The sequence below is a fragment of the Melospiza melodia genome, chromosome 23 (assembly GCF_035770615.1).
Source record: "Melospiza melodia melodia isolate bMelMel2 chromosome 23, bMelMel2.pri, whole genome shotgun sequence".
NCBI classification, from domain to species: Eukaryota; Metazoa; Chordata; class Aves; order Passeriformes; family Passerellidae; genus Melospiza; species Melospiza melodia.
The window spans coordinates 10,812,884-10,833,813 of record NC_086216.1 but is presented as its reverse complement, the minus strand read 5'-3'; the positions used below and the strand labels follow the sequence as shown (position 1 = coordinate 10,833,813).

General features: G+C 53.1%; 1 protein-coding gene across 4 annotated transcripts in view; it reads right to left on the bottom strand.

Moving 5' to 3' along the window:
• Positions 1–2,617: 2,617 nt before the first annotated feature.
• TACC1 (transforming acidic coiled-coil containing protein 1) overlaps positions 2,618–20,930 on the bottom strand; it is a 39,410-nt gene continuing 21,097 nt past the window's right edge. For 3 of the 4 annotated variants that reach the window (XM_063175349.1, XM_063175348.1, XM_063175345.1), the window contains 12 exons: positions 18,554–19,484; positions 17,418–17,453; positions 15,802–15,865; positions 14,491–14,689; positions 12,405–12,460; positions 10,013–10,135; positions 9,118–9,194; positions 8,001–8,044; positions 7,746–7,906; positions 7,392–7,498; positions 6,160–6,280; positions 2,618–5,561 (listed from right to left, as the gene is read on the bottom strand). In XM_063175349.1, coding sequence (XP_063031419.1) covers positions 5,493–5,561; positions 6,160–6,280; positions 7,392–7,498; positions 7,746–7,906; positions 8,001–8,044; positions 9,118–9,194; positions 10,013–10,135; positions 12,405–12,460; positions 14,491–14,689; positions 15,802–15,865; positions 17,418–17,453; positions 18,554–19,332 — 1,836 coding nt within the window. In that variant the 5' untranslated portion in view covers positions 19,333–19,484 and the 3' untranslated portion in view covers positions 2,618–5,492. The remainder of the gene's footprint in view (positions 5,562–6,159; positions 6,281–7,391; positions 7,499–7,745; positions 7,907–8,000; positions 8,045–9,117; positions 9,195–10,012; positions 10,136–12,404; positions 12,461–14,490; positions 14,690–15,801; positions 15,866–17,417; positions 17,454–18,553; positions 19,485–20,930) is intronic. The other variant, XM_063175347.1, reaches the window with a different exon arrangement.

Here is a 20,930-nt window from a genome sequence, read left to right as displayed (position 1 = left end):
CGAAATGAGGAATTTTTGATGTTGACGGGGCTGGACAAGGCAGCGCTGGGGCTGGAGTGGAGCTCGGCTCTCGCAGAGCCCTCTCGTGGCAGCGGGGCCGGAGCTTCCACCTCCAGCTCAGGGAGACAACCCGAGAATGGTGGGGTCAAATTGCCTGAATTGAATGGTCAAAATTGGGATTTCATGGGGTCAGAGCCCACTAAACACCTTCCATTAGCCCACAGTGACACAGCTTCCACTGCTGCCTTGTGTTCTGTTTCCTTTTTTGTCCCTCACAGCCTCTCTTCTGCCCTGAGCTAAAATTCACGCGTGTTCTGTCAATATATTTTTAGAAAAATCTTCTTTGCCCAGAATTTTTCTCCTGAGAAGCCTCAGAAAAAAAAATGTAAACAAGAATTATCTGATGGTTTGAAATGCGCTCTGGAGCTTGCTCACCAACAGGTGCATCTTTGATTGGTTCCATGTCAATTGTTTTTAATTAATGACCAATCCCAGTCCAGCTGTGTTGGACTCTCTGGTCAGTCACAGATTTTTATTATTCATTCTTTTCCAGCCTTCTGATGTATCCTTTCTCTTTCCTTAGCATCGTTTTAGTATATAATTTCTATAATGTAATGTAACATTATAATAAAATATGATATGATATAGTATGATATAGTATGATATGATATAGTATGATATGATATAGTATGATATGAAATAATATGAAATAATATGATATAATATGATATAATATGATATGATATAATATAATATAATATAATATAATATAATATAATATAATATAATATAATATAATATAATATAATATAATATAATATAATATAATATAATATAATATAATATAATATAATATAATATAATATAATATAATATGTCAAATTCTCATCTCTCACCTCATCCTGGGGACCTCACAACACAAGAGTGTTCATCTTGCCTTGATCCAAAAACCCTGAAACAGCCCAGAGCTGCCCCAATTCCACGGCATTGCTCTGAGCAGTGCAGCCACCCCCCTTTTACCATGTTTTTTTTTGTGATTATACCTTTGAAGAACCAATTTTTAGCAGGCAAACGCAGCTCCAGCCGAGGGACACTTACCTCCTCCAGCCAGGGACGTGACCAGGGCCAGGGCCAGCAGGGTCCTCATGGCAGGCATCCTCAGCAGAGTGCAGGGTGGGCTGGGCAGCTGCTCTTTTGTCTTAAGGTCTTACAGCTAATCTGCTTGGCTGAGTGCATCAGGGGCTGGGCTAATGCCATCTTAGCTGGGGGGACAGGACACAGCTGCCCAAGGACGTGGGCTGGGTGATGGCACCACACTGGGCTGGGCTCTGCTCCATATCCTGCTCTGGAAACCATCTCTGGACACAGAACCTTGTGGTGGCTTTCAAAGGTCTTCATCAAACCCAGCTGCTCCATCACGGTTAAGTCCCTTTTTTTTGTCATGAGTAGCAGCCAAGGTGGGGAAAATTCCTCCAGATTCTCCAACCCACCAAAGGAGAAGTGCAAGAGAACAACAGAAAACCCCTGGGAGCCCAGTGGAACCATTCCTGCACCGCCAGGCCCCAGCAGGATTTAGCCAGGGCCACAGAGGGATGTCAGGGATCAGGACAAGGATTCTTAGTGATGCTGCCATGGATGGGCTGGGCTCTGCTCCATATCCTGCTCTGGAAACCATCTCTGGACACAGAACCTTGTGGTGGCTTTCAAAGGTCTTCACCAAGCCCAGCTGCTCCACCAGAGAACAGCCCCTTTCTTACCACAAGCTGGGGAAAACCCCTCCAGATTTTCCAACCCACCAAAGAAGAAGTGCAAGAGAACAAATGAAAATCCCCGAGATTCTCAGTTGTTCTATTCTTTTCTCCCAGTGGAACCATTTCTGCACCCCTCAGGCTCCAGCAGGATTTAGCCAAGGCCACAGAGGGGTGTCAGGGTCAGTGCAGGGATTAGGACAAGGATTCTCCTGCCTGGCACATCCTGCTGCTGCCTCAGCTCTTCCTGCTGCCTGAGCTCACTGCGTGGCTTAGGACAGTCACAGTGTGCTGGGAGGCCAGAAAAATCATCCCAGGTCTGAATTTCAGAGCTCAGAAATGCAGATTTCAGGAACAGATGGTAACTGTGCTTATCTGAAACCAAATATTAACCATACTGTGAACTGTACTTATTTGAAACCCAATAATAACCATATAAACCACATCAATAAAGTCAAGGCAGAACACAGCCCATGCTTAGGACCATCACAGTGTGCTGGGAGGCCAGAAAAATCATCCCAGGTCTGAATTTCAGAGCTCAGAAATGCAGATTTTAGGAACAGATGATAACTGAGCTTATTTGAAATCAAATAATAGCCATATAAACCATATTAATAAAGACAAGGCAGAACACAGCCCATGCTTAGGACCATCACAGTGTGCTGGGAGGCCAGAAAAATCATCCCAGGTCTGAATTTCAGAGCTCAGAAATGCAGATTTTAGGAACAGATGATAACTGAGCTTATTTGAAATCAAATAATAGCCATATAAACCATATTAATAAAGACAAGGCAGAACACAGCCCATACTGGAAGGTAAAACCCACTCCTCCCAAAACTCTTCACCAACCTCACAAACACCAAGAAAGCTTTCAAGAGTGATAAACACAGTCTTTACTCAGGCAATGAAACATGGAAAAAAAATATATTAGTAATCATTATAATAATAATAATAATAATCTCATTTGTGTGAGTATAACTCTTACAAATATTTACCTGACATATAAAAGGGAAATTATCATACATATAAAACCGATGGCAATGGCAGTTACACACATGGCTGGAAGCAGAGGGGTCCAAGCAGAGGAATCTCCTGCCTGGGGGAGGCACAGGGGAGGGAGGGATCAGTAGTTGGGGGTCACTGGTTGGCACTTGGTTACAGACAGATCTGCTGGCATGGCAAACACACACTGCAAACAGCAACGCAGCAGCAGCAGGGGCAGGGCCTGCTGCTGCTGCCAAAAGGGCATTTAAAGCCTACTGCAAGGAACAGGGGACAAACACACACCCAGCTGTGACAGCACTCACAGGGACCTGCCATTCCCTGTGCCATTCCCTGTGCCATTCCCCGTGCCATCCCTGACACCACCCCACCACCCAGAGGTGCAGCCATCAAGGCAAACACACCTTGTTTTACATCACCATAGCCATTATGCATGTATTTATATCTATATATCTGGAGCTACAACCATATTATAGTTAATAAATCATTCCTTAGGAATCTTCTTTGCCCAGGCTGGGGTGCGCAGGACGGGCGAGGGGAGGTGGCACAGCAGGACTGGGTGGCACTGGGGACAGGAGGGATGGAGGGCTGTGTCCTGTGGGTCACAGCTTTGCAGACAGCCCCCAGTGACTGCTGTGTGCAGGGCAGGGCTCTGGGGGAGTGGTGAAACCTAAATTCTGCATCGATCCATCAGCGCTGTGGGTGCTGCTGTGGGCTGGACAGGGCAATGACCCCAAGGCTCGAACCAGAAACCAGCCCTGGAGCAGCTCTGAGGGGTGATGCAATGCTGCTTCCTCAAGAGAAAAAAGCCATTTCTGCCCCAGAAATCTCAGGGTTTCAGGGGTTTGCTTTACCTGCACAGACTCCCAAATGGGAATGGGAATAGTCCTTGTTGATCACAGGATTGAAGGTTTTTCACCAGCCCAGGAAGGGACATGTGAGGAGGTCAAAGGGTTAAAAAGAAAGGGGAAAAAAGGGTTTTTCTTTTCTGCCAGCTGTGCAAGGGTGAATATCCAGCACAAGCAACAGGTGCACTGCTTTGAGTGGTGTCAGCCACTGGTTTCCATGACCAGTCTGTCACTGGGATAACTGGGGAACAGGGAAGAACGTGGAGAACTGGAGTTGGGGAGCTGTGTGCTGGAGGAGGCTGCTGACACCTTTGCTTAAGTGTAGAATAAACTCTCTCTATATTATATAACTAATAAAATATAATCAAGTGTATGGCTCTGGCTTAAACAGGTGTTTGCTCTGCATGCTCGACACGGGGAATTAGAAAATAGAAGGAGAAGAGCTCAATTCTGTTACAAAAAGGTAGCAGCAAAAAGGTTTGTGAAAGTGTTCAACAGGCTGGGCAGGAAAACAGTCCAAACTGCAAATATTTCCCTTATTTCACAGCTATCCATTCAAGGCAGAGAATCCTGCAGCGCCCAGAGGCACATCAGGGCTCAGCTCCTTCCTCTGAAAGGGAGCCCTGATCTCAGCATGGCACAGGAATCACAGACAGGGCCCTGCAGGGGCCAGGGTGGGCACAGGGAGGATGGATGGGCACTCCCAGCCCTCCAGAACCAACATCTCCATTTGAGAAGCATCTGTTTGCTTCTCAAACACCTCTTGGTGCAGAAACCTCCCGCCTCCCCTCACCTGAGGGTACTGCAGGCTGCATGACTGCTCTGGGGGGGAACAAGCCCTGCCTGACTGGAAGGAGTGAGCAGAGAGCCCCAAGCGCCCATAAATGCTCATAAAGTGCACGAATGCAGAGATGTCAGCTCCCTTCCTCTGAGGCTGCCACAGCCAGGGGCAGGGCGAGGCTGTGCTGTGCTTCACCCACCAGCCAGACACCAGCCAAACCCAGGGCAGGAGCCTGCAGGTCCCTCCCTGCCACCCCCCACATGCCAGGGCAGGACCCACCAGAGGCTGGACCTGTTCTGCTGAGCCCATGGGGACAATCAGGGACAGAGAGGGCAGTGGGGACACAGCCCAGCCACGGGGCACAGAGCCCAGGGTGTCACCTCCCACCTGAGAGGCGCAGAGGGACAGGGCAGCACGCCCTGGGAGGGACACACAGGCCCAGAGAGGGACACACAGGCCCAGGCTGAGACCAGGATCATTCCCAGGCTGAGCCCAGGATCATTCCCAAGCTGAGCACAGGAAGATTCCCAGGCTAAACCCAGGATTTCCAAGCTGAGCACAGGAGGATTCCCAAGCTGAGTCCAGGATGATTCCCAGACTAAACCCAGGATTCCCAAGCTGAGCCCAGATTCCCAAACTGAGCCCAGGATGATTCCCAAGCTGAGCCCAGGATGATTCCCAGGCTGAGCCCAGGATGATTCCCAGGCTGAGCTCAGGATGATTCCCAGACTAAACCCAGGATTCCCAGGCAAGCACAGGATGATTCCCAAGCTAAGCTCAGGATGATTCCCCCAGACTAAACCCAGGATTCCAAGCCTGAGCTCAGGATGATTCCCAGACTAAACCCAGGATTCCCAGGCAAGCACAGGATGATTCCCAAGCCTGAGCCCAAGATGATTCCCAAGCTGACTGCAGGGATCCCAGCCTGGAGCTGTGGGAAGCAGACAGACACAGAGAAGGGAGCAGCCCTGCTCAGGAGCCACAGGTCTGGCAGCCAAGGGGCAGCTGGACACGGGAGCTTCCCTGCAGGGACTCCAGGGTAAGGCAAGGTGCTCAAGGTCACGAGAGAAGCAGCCAAGTGCAGAGTGCTGGGCGAGGAGGGGGTGCTGAGGCTCAGTCTGACTTTCCCAGTTTCGCTATCAGCTCGTCGCAGATCTTGGTCAGCTCCTCGATCTCCTGGTTCTGGAAGAGAAGAAGATCTTGGGGACCAACAGCAGGGCCCATCTGGCATCAAGGATATATGGGAAAGGGCAGCCAGCTCCTATATGTGCCCCTGTGGAGCCCTGTGCTCACCCCTCCTCACGCCACATCTGCAGCAAGCCAGCCCCAGCCCACATCTCTGCATACAGGCACACACAAGCCAGCAGTGCCCATTCTGCCCCAAAAAAAAAATCCAAACCAACCCCACAAAACACAAAAAAAAAAAAAAAAAAAAAATCCCAAAAACCAAACCCACAAAACACCTTCTGGACCAAAAGTCTGGAGGACACCTCTGGCATCAACAGGATGCTCAGGGCAGAACAGCAACTCCTCATCCCAGTCAGACCTGCAGGGATCTGCAGCAAGCCAGCCCCAGCCCACAACTCTGCAAACAGGCACACATAAGCCAGACCCCAAAAAAAAAAAAAATCCAAACCAACCCCACAAAACACAAAAAACCCCAAAAAAACATCCCAAAACCCAAACACCTTCAGGACCAAAGATCTGGAGGACACCTCTGGCATCAAGAGGACGCTGAGGGCAGCAGCAGGAGGGGCAGGAGCAGGTGTGTGTGTGTTACCTTCTGCTGCAGGGTTCTCTCCAGGGACTCCACCTTCATCTGCTCCTTGCGCAGCGCCGCGTGCAGCGCCGCGCTCTCCGCCTTGGCCTTGGCACGCACCTGGGCGATCTCCTCGTTGGCTCTGGGGACACAGGGTGACTTCAGGGTTTACCCCAGAACCTCGGGTCCCTTCCGTGATAATTCCCTCCCAGGTGTGTCAGTCACCTCTTCTTTCCCCTCCCAGCGTTGTCTGTCAGTCCTGGAATCATGTGGTTCTCTTAAATAAAGCCGTCTTTGCCCTTTCTACAGCCCTGCCTCCTGCCTCTTCCTGTGTCATTCTCCACAGAAGTGACATCACAGCACGTCCAGAGCCTGGCTCTGCTCCCCTGGGTACAACAGAGGGGGTTTAGCCCTGTGGAAACTGGGTGAAACTGGGTTAATTCAGCTCCTCCAGCCCCTCTGTGAAACTCTGCTCTCTCAGGGCCAAGCTAAACCTGCCTCCTACCTGCTCCTGTGTCATTATAAAAACTTTGTGGTTCTTTTAGATAAAACCTTCTTTGCTCTTTCTACAATCCTTCCTCCTGCCTGCTCCTGTGTCATTATAAAAACTTTGTGGTTCTCTTAAATAAAACCTTCTTTGCTCTTTCTACAATCCTGCCTGTTCCTGTGTCATTATAAAAACTTTGTGGTTCTCTTAAATAAAACCTTCTTTGCTCTTTCTACAATCCTGCCTGTTCCTGTGTCATTCTCCACAAAAGTGACACCACAGCACGTCCTGAGGCTGTGCAGCAACTGCAGAGCCTGGCTCTGCTCATCTGGGAAAAACAGAGGGTTTGGCCCTGTGGAACCTGGGTGAAACTGGGTTAATTCAGCTCCTCCAGCCCCTCTGCTCTTTCAGGGCCAAGCTAAACCTGCTCATCACCCACCTCACTCGGGGTTACACATTCTGCTGAGCCCCAGGGCTGCACAGCCCCCTCCTGTACCACAAACAGGAGCGCTCTGAGAGATGGGAGCTTGGTTAAGTGGCCATAAATAGACCGTGAACCTCAGGTTCTCCATTAAAAAATAAATAAGCAGAGATCAGAGAGTGCATTCAGGGATTTGCTCTGCCTTGCTTAGACACGCTTGAGCCTGAGGTTGTAAAATGCAGCTTTTCACATCATTCAGCTCCTGCCTCGCAGCCTCTGCAGAGCAAATGAAGCTGCTTCCCTACACGGTCTTGAAGCACTCAGCAATCTCATGCATGACCTTACTTGTCTAATTTTTCTTCTGCGTGGACTTTCAGGGCCTGATAGCGCTGCTCCTCCTGCTTGACACGGGTCAGGTAATCCTGAGCACATTTCTTCAGAGCTTCTTCATTCTGGAAAAGGAAGTACATCCATCTGCATTGGGACTGGGCACAAAGACATTGCTCTGACAGGATGATAGGTACTGCTCTGAGCGTGAAAAAAAAGGTTTTTAACAAACCAGATTTCTGCTTTACACCCAGCACCATAGAAACATGGAGTGTGAATGCCCAGGAACCCTCTAAGAATACCAAAATCCAAACCAGCAGCTCTGTCCAGGGACCAGAGCTGCAGGGAGAAAGGGCAAACCAAGGTAAGGACCTTCTTAAATCCTTCCAGGACGCCCTTCAGGTTTTCATATCTCCTGAACAGATCCGACAGGGACCTCTCCACTGAGTTCAGGTCTGCCAGGGCCTGCTCCTTCTCCATGGTGAGCTGCTGCAGGTTCTTCTGAGATGTCATGTTGGTCCTCTGCTCATCCTCTGGGATGGAGAACAAACAAACAGCGATTGGGTGGGGACAGCTGTGGCAGCCAGCTCCCTGCCCTGCACACCTGGCCAGGTGACAGCACCTTACCTATCATCTGGGCAATGGTCTTCTCATACTCTGCCACGATTTTCCTAGAAGGAAGAGAAAAAAACAAACAGGTGAGAGGCCACTGATTGTGGGGACATGGTGGCAATCTGCCCCATGGAGGGGCTGGCCCTGTCACCACTGCACCCCACAGGAGCACGGGTACAGGGCCCAGATGTTGGGGCTGCATCCCAGATGTTGGGGCTGCACCACCTGTCAGTGCTGCTTCAGACCAAAACCCTCCTCTGCCACTAGGGCTGGCACAGCTCATGGGATTTTACTTCTTTTATTTCTATTTTATTTCTATTTTTATTTATTTTTATTTTATTTCTGCAGCAAAGGAATGAGCAGGATGCAGCACCAGCACTAAGAGAACACTGGTGCTGAGTTTGTGAGGTCCCCAGGACAAAGGAGGAATTGAGAATCTGACTCCATGTTCTCAGAAGGCTGATTTATCATTATATATTATATTATATTATATTATATTATATTATATTATATTATATTATATTATATTATATTATATTATATTATATTATATTATATTATATTATATTATATTATATTATATTATATTACATTACATTACATTATATTATATTACATTACATTATATTATATTACTTTATATTACTTTATATTACATTATACTACATTATGCTATATTGTACTATATTATATTATATTTATATTACATTATATCACATCATTTATATAATGCTATACTATAACTATACTAAAGAAAGAGAAAGGATACATCAGAAAGCTTAACAAGAATGATAATGAAAAACTCGTGACTGACTCCTCAGAGTCCAACACAGCTGGATGGGGATTGGTCATTAATTAAAAACAATTCACATGGAACCAATCAAACATGCACCTGTTGGTAAACAACGCCCAAGCCACATTCCAAAGCAGCAAAACACAGGAGAAGCAATCAGATAATTACTGATTTCATTTTTCTCTGAGGCCTCTCAGCCTCCCAGGAGAAGAAATCCTGGCGAAGAGATTTTTCAGAAAATATCACAGTGACAGGACACAGCACTAAGAGAAATCTCTGCCAAGCCTGGGTAGGCTGAGCTGTGCCACCCCTGATGCCCCCTCAGGGGACAGTTCTCACCTCATCTCCAGCACCTCCTGCCGGCTCTCCTCGTATTTCTTCCTCCACTCGTTGGACTCGATCTCCTTGGCGATGATCTGGGGGGCAGCAGACACGTTGGGGATGTGCCCGGAGGGGTTTCCCCTCTCTGTCCCACGCAGGGGATCAGATCCCCCATCCCGGGCAGAGCAGAGCTGCCCCTGCTGCCACGGGGACAGTCCAGGGAGGGACAGCCCAGGGACAGGGACATGAGGGGCACAAGGGACACAAGGGACAGCCCAGGGACAGGGACATGAGGGGCACAAGGGACACAAGGGACAGCCCAGGGACAGGGACATGAGGGGCAGTCCAGGGACACGAGGGACAGTCCAGGGACACAAGGGACAGCCCCAGGGACACAAGGGACAGCCCCAGGGATACGAGGGGCAGTCCAGGGACAGGGACATGAGGGGCACGAGGGACAGCCCCAGGGACACAAGGGACAGCCCAGGGACAGGGACACGAGGGGCAGTCCAGGGACACAAGGGACAGCCCCAGGGACACAAGGGACAGTCCAGGGACACGAGGGACAGCCCCAGGGACAGGGACACGGGGGGCAGTCCAGGGACATGAGGAGCAGTCCAGGGACATGAGGAGCAGCCCCAGGGACACGAGGGGCAGTCCAGGGACACGAGGGGCAGCCCCAGGGACACGAGGGGCAGCCCCAGGGACACGAGGGACAGCCCAGGGACAGGGACACGAGGGGCACAAGGGACACGAGGGACAGTCCAGGGACACAAGGGACAGCCCCAGGGACACGAGGGACAGCCCCAGGGACACGAGGGGCAGTCCAGGGACACGAGGGGCAGTCCAGGGACACGAGGGACAGCCCCAGGGACACGAGGGACAGCCCCAGGGGACAGGGACAGAGCTTCACCTCCTCTCTGATGAGCGTGAGCACCGCTGCCTTCTCGGACTCGCTGAGGCAGATGCCAGCCAGGGCGCCGTCACTGCTGCTCACGCTGGGGCACTTGTCCATGGAGCACAGCCCAGGATTGTCCTGGGGGAATCACCCAGGGATGGGACGTCACCAGGGGGTTCTTTTCACCCACCCACCCTGTTCTATCAGCATTTTCCCTTTCTGCACACACAGAGCCCAGAGCCTGCATCTGAGCCCTGGCAGTGCTGCTGTGACCACGTTCACGGGGGTTCCAGGATGAGGGAAGAGATGAGGATCTGACTCCGTGTTTCAGAAGGCTGATTTATTATTTTATGATATATATTACATTGAAACTATACTAAAAGAATAGAAGAAAGAATTTCATCAGAAGGCTGGCTAAGAATAGAAAAAGAAAGAATGATAACAAAGGCTTGTGTCTCAGACAGAGAGTCCAAGCCAGCTGACTGGGATTGGCCATTAATTCCAAACAACCCCATGAGACCAATCCCAGATGCACCTGTTGCATTCCACAGCAGCAGATAACCATTGTTCACATTTTGTTCCAGAGGCTTCTCAGCTTCTCAGGAGGAAAAATCCTAAGGAAAGGACTTTTCAGAAAATATCACGGCTACACTGCAGCCACTGGGACAAACGGGGCACAAGGCTCAGTTGGCACTGCCTGCCCCTCACTTCCCCACCCAGAGCAGCAACAGCCCTGCAGCATCTCCCTGAGAAGGGGCTGCCAGAAATAGAGAAGGGAGGAACGGGAGGGAGGAGGCAGCCTGCTCCTCACAGTGTGGAAACCAGAGCACTGGAGCACTTTTCCTCTCCTTTCTCCCCCTGGCGCTTCAGCTGCTCAGTTTGAGCTCCCTGTGGCCATGGCAGAGTTGGAGCCAGCCCTGGGGCAGGTTTGGGGCCACACACCCCAGCATTGAGCAGGTTCAGCCTCCCACAGGTGCACACCTGAGCTCCTGCAGGTACCTGTGGGGTGACAGCAGCCTGCCTGCAGGACCAGAGCCTGTCCAGGCTCTCAGGGCACCAATTAAAGCTCACTTTGCCCATGTCCTTGCGGGGCTCAGCCCAGTTAATCTGTCTCACAGGGGCTGCTTTTGCTGATGTTGCTAATCCCATTGTCATCTGCTTGTCAGCTCAAGCAGCTTTGGCCAGGGGCTGGCACAGGGTGTCCCCTGGGGCTCCTCAGGCCACGGCAGGGCTGTCCCAGCACTGTGGGGCTGCAGAGCAGGGCTCCTGTGCTCTCCCCAGCTCTGCTGCCAGAGGGCAGAGCCCCGAGGGTCCCTGCAGCACCAAGGGGCCACCAGAGCCAGCGCTGGGCACTCCGTGTGAGACACAACCTGTGCTGGCTGCTTGTCCCCTCCCCACGGTCTGCTCTGCCCTCCCTGCCCCACAGCCACCTCCCTGGCTCTGCACTGTCCCCAGCACTGCTCACCCCTGTTCCAAACAGCGCTCACTGCTGTCCCCAGCCCTGCCCATCTCTGTCCCCAGCCCTGCTCCTGCCTGTCCCAGCACTGCTCATGTCCCCAACGATGCTCACCGTTGTCCCAAACAGTGCTCATCCCTGTCCCCAGCACTGTCCTGTCTGTCCCCAGCCCTGCTGCTGTCCCCAGCATTGTTCATCCCTGTCCCAAACAGTGCTCATCCCTGTCCCCAGCCCTGCTGCTGTCCCCAGCATTGTTCATCCCTGTCCCCAGCATTGTCCCTGCCTGTCCCCAGCCCTGCTCCTGTCCCCAGCATTGTTCATCCCTGTCTCCAGCCCTGCCCCTGTCTGTCCCCAGCATTGCTCCTGTCCCCAGCCCTGCCCCTGTCTGTCCCCAGCCCTCCTGCTGTCCCCAGCAATGCTCATCCCTGTCCCCAGCACTGTCCTGTCTGTCCCCAGCCCTGCTCCTGTCCCCAGCATTGTTCATCCCTGTCCCCAGCATTGTTCCTGTCTGTCCTCAACACTGCCCCAGTCCCCAGCACTGCTCCTGTCCCCTCCCTGCCTGTATCCCAACACTGCTCCTGTCCCCAGCACTGCTCCTGTCCATCCCCAGCCCTGTTCCTGTCCCCAGCATTGTTCCTGTCTGTCCCCAACACTGCCCCAGTCCCCAGCACTGCTCCTGTCCATCCCCAGCCCTGTTCCTGTCCCCAGCATTGTTCCTGTCTGTCCCCAACACTGCCCCAGTCCCCAGCCCTGCTCCTGTCCCCAGCCCTGCTCCTGTCCCCTCCCTCTCCCCCTCCCCTCGCCCACCCAGGATGGCTCTGTCTCTGCCAGGCTCCTCCAGGCCTGCTGGGAAATCTCTGCTATTTTTATCAAGTCCCTGCGTGGGCTTGTCAGGAATTTTACCTCCCAGAGAAACTCGTTTCAGAAAGGAGAAAAGAGAGAGGCACTCACGGGGAAGATGCCAGGCCCTCCCTTTTCCATCTGCTTGCAGAGCTCCTTTTCAAAACCTGAAGACAACGAAACACAACCTTTAATTGATTTGGAAACAGCACCTTGGGGCACACACAGATTTTCTGAGACAGAGGAGGGTCCCTCTGAGCCTTCCCACCCCCTCCCGAAGGTGTCTTTGCCCCCAGCTCCTTGCTGGAATCATGCTGGTTGGAAAAGCTCTCTAAGACCACGGAGTCCCCAGCAAGGTCACCATTAAACCCTGTCCCCAGGTGCCACAAGGAGCAGGGCTGGGGACAGGGATGAGCCATCCCTGCCAGCCTTCCAGCACTCCTGGAGTGGGAACCAACACTCCCCTCTGGTGGCAGTCCAGCTGTGCCCATGTCCCCATGTCCCACCATGAGGTGGCAGCTCAATCCATGCCCATGTCCCACCATGTGGTGGCAGTCCAGCTGTGCCCATGTCCCCATGTCCCACCATGTGGTGGCAGCTCAGTCCGTGCCCATGTCCCCATGTCCCACTATGGGGTGGCAGTCCAGCTGCGCCCATGTCCCACCATGGGGTGGCAGTCCAGCTGTCCCCATGTCCCACCATCTGGTGGCAGTTCAGCTGTGCCCATGTCCCCATGTCCCACCATGTGGTGGCAGCTCAGTCCGTGCCCATGTCCCACCATGTGGTGGCAGTCCAGCTGCGCCCATGTCCCACCATGAGGTGGCAGTCCAGCTGTGCCCATGTCCCCACGTCCCACCATGAGGTGGCAGTCCAGCTGTGCCCATGTCCCACCATGAGGTGGCAGCTCAGTCCGTGCCCATGTCCCACCATGTGGTGGCAGTCCAGCTGTGCCCATGTCCCCATGTCCCACCATGAGGTGGCAGTCCAGCTGTGCCCATGTCCCACCATGAGGTAGCAGTCCAGCTGTGCCCATGTCCCACCATGTGGTGGCAGCTCAGTCCGTGCCCATGTCCCCATGTCCCACCATGAGGTGGCAGTCCAGCTGTGCCCATGTCCCACCATGAGGTGGCAGTCCAGCTGTCCCCATGTCCCCACGTCCCACCATGTGGTGGCAGCTCAGTCCGTGCCCATGTCCCCATGTCCCACCATGTGGTGGCAGTCCAGCTGCGCCCATGTCCCACCATGTGGTGACAGTCCAGCTGCGCCCATGTCCCCAAGCTGGGACAGGACATTCTGCACCTCAGCAGCTGCTCAGAGCACCAGCGCCCTCACCCCTGGTGCTCCAGGAGAGCTCTGGAACGGGAGATGCTCACACAGAGCCTCCAGCCTCCCCTCTGGCTGTCAGATTTTCCTCCCCTGAGGACAAAGCACCATTCTCACGCAGCTGGCAGCCCAGCACAGCCCTCAGCAGAAATGATTAATGGGTTCCTGCAAAGTGAGGCTGCAACCCCACCCCGTGCTGATTTCCCCTGCTTGCACCTCGGGCTTGGCTATTGATTAAATGCCATGTTGGCCTGGCTTTTAATTATTTCGTAATGGCTTGGGCAGAGAGGCTAATTACGTGGGAAACTGAGGGCAGAATTCCACCAGGAGCAATAATTGGGTCTGTGCGGGCATTACTGAGATCTCCATCAAGCACAGCCCTGTGCCAGGACACCAGGTCCATGCTCTGAAGGGAAAATTGCTCTGCTCAGCAGTGAGCACTGGTGGGGGGAGCCCTAAATCACCCCAAATCCCCCTGAACCAACCCCAAACCCCCAAAATCCTCCTCCTCCTCCTCCTGCAGCTCGTGGCCCTCGGGTTCCGCACTCACCGACCCCAAATCCCCCAAAGTGACCCTAAAACCCCCAAATCTACCTGACCTGACCTTAAATTCCCCAAATTCACCCCACATCCCTCTGCAGCATCACAGGGAGAGAGAGCTCTGTGCACAAAATCTAAACAAACGCTGCCTGGACCATGGTTTTCCATGCTGGAAACAGTGCAGGGAAGCAATGTGAGGTTCCACGAGAGCCTGCAGCAGCCTTTAGCCCTGTCAGTGCAAATAAATCACTCTGACGAGGCTGCAGCACCAAATCCTTGCCAGAGGCTCCCACAGCACGTCCCCAGGGCTGAAGGCAAGCGGGGCGCTCCTCACCTGCCTCTGGTCTGTGCTTCCCTGAGGACACAGGCACGTTGGAACACTCAAAGTACTCCAGGTCATCTTCTGCCTCGGCCTTCTTCTCCAGCCCCGCTGGTTTCTGCGTGGAGGTGGTGGAGGCCAGCTTCTCCTCATCAGTGGCACGGCCATCCCGGTTTGCAACGTCTGGGAGCTCTGAGATCAACACTCCTTCATCCTGCGTGACCAGAACGCGCAGTTAGGCAAGACCTGCAGGGGTCAGGCCACCAGGTGAGCTGCTGATACTGCACAGAAAGCATGGAAAGCTTCAAATCCACAGGTGAGCTGCTCCTGCCTCCCTTCCTGTAGGAGCAACGGGGGGAAGGAGGGTGGGGACGGATGGAGATGAGAGATCTGTGCAGCCAGGTTGTGGAATTTGGGGTTTATTGCAAAGGGCCCTGCTGGGAGCTGCCAGGCCCAGCTCAGAGCAGGGCTGAGAGAATTAAGGAGAGGTAAAAGAGTGGTAAAGAGGATGAGAGAGCAAGGTGCAGAGACCTGTTTGGAGCTGCCAGCCACAGCTCAGAGCAGGCCCAAAGATGGAGAGGTAAAGAGAGAGAAGTCAAGAGCGTGGTAAAGAGAGAATGAGAGAGTAAAAGAGAGGATCAGAGGGCAAGGTTCCTGTTCCAATACAATAAATCTCTTCTTCTGGTTGTGGAATTTGGGGTTTATTGCAAAGGGCCAAGTGCAGGGCCCTGCTGGGAGCTGCCAGCCACAGCTCGGAGCAGGGCTGAGAGAAGAGAGGAGTAAAGAGGATGAGAGGGTGAGAGAGTAAAAGGGTAAGAGAGCGAGGTTCCTGTCACAACACAATAAATCTTCTTCTGTGTTGAATATTCTCATTCTCACCAACCAATCCAGTACAAGATACAAATCCTACAGCATTTACATACAGCCTATAAGAATCATTACATTGCCATCCTGTGTTACATTTTAAACCCTAAAAACTCCTCTTTGGGCCCCTTCTGCCAAGCTGTAGGGTCTGCTCTGAGCCTTGGAGCTGTCTGCAAGCAGAGGGTGTTGTTCCATCAAAAGGGGATCACCTTCAGCCAGCCACACCATTGTTTTCCTGTTGTTCAGTAACTGAGGGACCTCAAAGCTTGCTTTCATTTCAGTCTCACTTACAGTTTCCATATTCTCAAAATCTTTTGCCAGGCAATCATGTTTATAAGGCTTTCCTGTTCCATCTTCCCCAACACCTTCCCATCCTCAGGAACTGCCCAGAGGGACGGTGCCAGCCTCAAGCCCAGCCAGCCCAGCCCTCCCCAGCCCAGTTTTGGGGTCTCACCCCCGTACCTGAGCACTGATGTCCAGGACCAGGGGCTGCTGCGCCTCGTGCTGCTTCACCTTGCATCCACTCCTGCAGGAGAGAGGAGCAGCAGCTCAGGGGGGCTCAGGGGCAGCGAGGGGGATGTGGGGTGAGTGCCAGACAGCCCAAGCAGGGGGAGGCAGTCCCAGCACCAGCCTTGCACCCGCGGCGTGCCAGCACCAGTGAAACACCGAGGCAGAGCGGCTGCTGGGAGGGACAGGAGGAACAGGCAAACAAAAGACACAACTACACAGAGGTTGGGCTTGTCTGTGAGCTGTTTATTCCTGAGGAAGGTAAGGAGCAGAGCAAGGAGCCCAAGAGGCTGATGGGGAGAGAGGCGCTGCCAAGGAGCTGGCACAGAAGGATCTCCCTCGCCCCGCGTGCCCAGCACCACGGCACCCCAGGCTTTGGTGCAAGTCGACTTTCTGCAGGAAGAAGCATGTCCAGGCTGTCTCGTGGCCTGTCCCTGCAGCTGGAAGTTTGTCTGGGACTTCTCCACAGCAGCCACATCTCCCAGGTGACGCAGTGCCTCAAACAAACGCTCTGTGAGGCACAAACGCTGCCCCAAGGAGAAGGGCCCCTCAGGTGGGATCTTTAGCCCAAGGAGGTCTTGCAGGTGATCTCCTCACCCTTCAGGGAGGAGGCTGTCCCTGGAACTCCATCCCATGTTCCTGCAGACACCCATCCAGAGCCACCTGCACAGGGCTGCAGGCACGGCCGCATCCCCACGGCCCCAGTGGGAACATGGATGGGACAGCAGGAGCTCTTCTCCTGCATCTCACCCCCTCACACGCCACACTCAGGGACCTCCCAGCCTCAGGGCCATGTCAGGAGATGCTTGCTGAGCTGGAACAGCTCGTGTGATCCCTGGGGAGGGATCCCAGCCTCCAGGCACAGGGAAAGGCTCCAGCAGCACTGCAGGAGCTGCTCCCAGGTCCATGGAGCTGCCCCCAGCCTCTGGCAGTGTCCAGCCCAGCACAGCCCAGCACAAGGTGGGGCACACAGAGGTGGCTCTGCACGCTGCCATGCACACCTGGATCACACTGAAGAATCCCTCTGCGCTGTTTTTCTCCCTCATGCCCTGCCACGAGCAAGACAAACTTGTCAAACTCCTCTGTTCTGCACCCTCTCCTGTGCCAGGGTTGTCCCATCACCTGGCTGCTTTTTGAGCTCCCCCCTCATGTCCTCATCCTCCTCTTTTCTGCACCCTCTCCTGTGCCAGGTACCTGGCAGCTGGTTTGAGCCCCTCCCCAGCACCAAGATAAGAGCTCTGGATTGCACAAAAACCTGCTGAAGGTCTTGAGCATTTGTCCACCATCAGAAGACGCTGCAAGGCGGCATGCTGCGAGGACAAGCACGGGTGTGTGCCTCCAGTGCAGCTCAGCCCAGCTCAGCTCAGCCCAGCCCAGCTCAGCTCTCCTCTTCTCCCTCACACCAGGCCAGGCCACCCTGGGGACCCCACCACACCAACCAGACAGCAGAGAGCACAAGTCAAAGGGCAGAAGGAGCCAGCATGCCATGGAGACCAGAGGGGCAGCACACACCCAGAGAGAGGACAAGGACAGCAAAGGAGAAGGAAAGGAGTACAGGAGAGAGTACTTACAACAGAAAACAGAGAAATTTCACTTGCTCAGTAGTCCTGATGCACCAAAGCATGGACAGGGAGAGAGACAGACAGATGGAGAGAAGAAGAGTGTGTGAAAAGACCTGGATGTTAACTCTGCTCTGAGAAGCACAGGGAGCTGCCTAGCTCAGGTTTTGGGAAGGCACACACACACATGGGACACTCTGACCCTGCCTGTGCTGCCCACCACAGCAGGGTGAGATCCAAACACAAACCTCAAAACAAAAAAAAAAGAAAACTTTGCCTGTGAGGTTTTCTCTTTCCCTGTTAAAACCCATTATCTGATTTTCTCACTGGAGAATCTGACAGCAGAGTGAGAGACTGCCTGTCCAACCTGTTCCCTTCCTCTGACATAAAACACAAACTTGGTGGCAGCTCACAAAATGTCTCAGCTAATTTGACCGACCACACCTGCATCCACCAGGGTCTGCTTGGTCCTGCCCAAGTCCAGCAAACACAGCAGCTCCAGCCTCCCCTGAGGGCTCCTCTGACACCACATCTACACCCTGAGCCACCAGCTGGACCCTCAAAGGGTTTCCAAAGAGGTGACCCTGCAAGCGGGTCCCAATCCAGCCTTCCCTTGGGCCTCAGGACACTGGCACCGCTCCAGAACTCCTGTCCCTCTGCTCCCACAGTGGCACTGACAGGCACAGGAGGACAAAACTGAGCCAGCAGCAGAGCCTGAGGCGCATGGCAGGACCTGGGGCTGGTTCAGGAGGCACCAGGGCAGGAGCATCAGCAGGGCAGGAGCACCAGCAGGGCAGGAGCAGTGCCACCACCATCATCACCTCTCCAACACCACCTCCATCACCACCACCATCATCACCTCTCCATCATCTCCCCCATCACCTCTCCACCACCATCACCACCTCCATCACCTCTCCATCATCTCCTCCATCTCCATCACCATCATCACCACCTCCATCACCACCACCTCCTCCATCATCATCTCCTCCATCACTACCCCATCACTATCATCACCACCTCCATCACCTTCTCCATCATCACCACAACCACCTCTCCATCATCTCCTCCATCACCACCACCAGTGCAGCTCTGCCCGCCCGTGGGGAGCACAGGGGGGCTGCAGCCCCAGCTCTGACATTGGCACTCACGTTATCAGGCGTGACTTGGGCTTCTTGGGGGAGTCTCTGCCTTTCAGGGCATCATCCTGCAGCTCCAGGGTCTGAGATTCCAGGATTTCATTGAGGCTGTTGTCTGCAGTGGAGCACGAGTCAGGGTCACGGCTGGCAAGAGTCTTGGTGGGCTTGAATGGATCCACGGAGTCAAAGTTACTGGGGTCAAACTGGTAAGAGCCCTTGGGGAGAACTGGTGAGTTTTGCAGTGCTGAGCTGCCACTGAGAGAGCTGAGGCTGGGAGCCAGCTGGGAGGAGCCCCGGGCTGGGGGTGGCTCTGTGGGACCCCTCTCTGCATCCTCAGCTGCTCTCTTGGGAGACTCTCTGTGTCTCCTGGGTGTCAGCTTGCTGGCTGGGATCCTGCTGCCCCTCCTGGGTGAAGCTGGCTTGGCCTCCACACTCTCTGCAGAATCAGCCCCAGGTTTCAGGAGCTGCCCTGGGGCATCCAGAGCCGGGTCTCCCCCCAGCTCACCAGGATGGGGAAGGCTTTGTGGGGCTGCTGGGGCGGAGCTCTGCAGCTGGCAGGGGCTCACACTCCTCTCGTGCTGCTCAAGCTGGGTCTCCTCTGTGCCTTCATCTGTTTTCCTCCCCAGTGAAGGTGTTTTCCCTTTCCCGAGCTGCTCCTGGCCCAGGGCATCAGCCCTCAGCTCCAGCAGCCCCATGCCAGTGTCCCCTGCTGGCATGGTGGCAGTGCCCACGTGGGGCACAGGCTCCCCAGCAGAGTGCCCAGGGTCAGCCTGGCAGCCCAAGGGCTGCATCAGGGGTGAGTTGTCGGGCTCAGTTTCCCCTTTAGCATCCAAACTGGCTGTAGGGGCTCCAATCTCTGGCTGGGCCTCATCTTTGGGGCGCTTCCCAGGCGAGCTGTCCCAGTGGGCTTCCCCTACCAACAGGTCACCATGGCCACCTGGCTCTGGGAAGAGAAAAGGAGATGGTTAAACCCTGACCTGTGTGACCGTGCTCACAGGGGTTTGGGGAAGAGACGAGGATCTGAGTCCAGGATTTATTATTTTATGATATATATTACATTAAAACTATACGCAAAGAATAGAAGAAAAGGTTTCATCAGAAGGCTAGCTAAGAATAGAATAGAATAGAATATAGAATAGAATAGAATAGAATAGAATAGAATAGAATAGAATAGAATAGAATAGAATAGAATAGAATAGAATAGAATAGAATAGAATAGAATAGAATAGAATTATAACAAAGGTTTGTGGCTTGGACAGAGTCTAAGCCAGCTGGGCCATGATTGGCCATTAATTAGAAATAACTCTATGAGACCAATCACAGATGCACCTGTTGCATTCCACAGCAGCAGATAATCAATGTTTACATTTTGTTCCTGAGGCCTCTCAGCTTCTCAGGAAGAAAAATCCTAGGGAAAATATTTTCCATAAAAGATGTCTGCGACAACCTGCAGTGCACTCCCCTCCAGAGGAGTTTCTGTTCCCCCCTCACAGCTGCTCCAGGGTTGGACTTTATGGGGGATTCACTGACTCACAGCTCAGCTTCCCTCCTGCCACACCACAGGGAGTCACTGCTCGCTTGGGCAGAGTTAAAAATCAGTGAGAAGAGTTCAGGGATGCACAGCATGAGGCAACAGCACAGAATTTGAGCCAGCAGGGCCCAAGGAGGAGGGGAATGGGAAGGTGTGCTCAGGGGAGGAGCAGAATGTGGCTGCAGGAGGGATTTGGGGGTTGCAGGGTTGGACACTCCTGCCCCACACCAGCTCCTCTCCACCTGCACAAACCCTGCTGTACTCACACCAGGCTCTCCACGCTGCTGTCAGCATCTTCTAATGACAAATCCTGATCCATGACTTAATCTGCAATCCTTTCCCCTCAATCCTTTTACTGTTTAATCTTTTCTTTGACATCAAGGGATGGGAAAGATCCTTTATCTACTGGGGCACCCTGAAAGCTGCACCCACCGAGCACCCAGAGCCAGGCTTGTGGTGCAGCTGTGCCAAGGCTTAGATAATAGTTAAGGTATAGATTGGTTCTACTGTATTAAGATGTTCAGCAAAGAAAAGTAAATAATGCATTGTAACCAAAAGAAAAGTAAATAATGCATTGTAACCAAAACCAAAGGGTCTCCAGGCCTGCCTGCAGCTGGAGCTGACAGCTGTGGGCACAGCTCTGTCACCCACCACCCTGGACTGCTGTAACCTCTGGGATGGAATAAACTGCATTTTGGATACAATAAACTGCATTTTGTGTACAATAGACTTCATTTTGTATACAATAAATTACATTTTTATATAATAGACTGCATTTTGTACACAATAAACTGCATTTTGGAGAGCTGCCTGGAGTCCCACATCTCTCGTTTTGGCTCTCACAGTGGCGCCCAACGT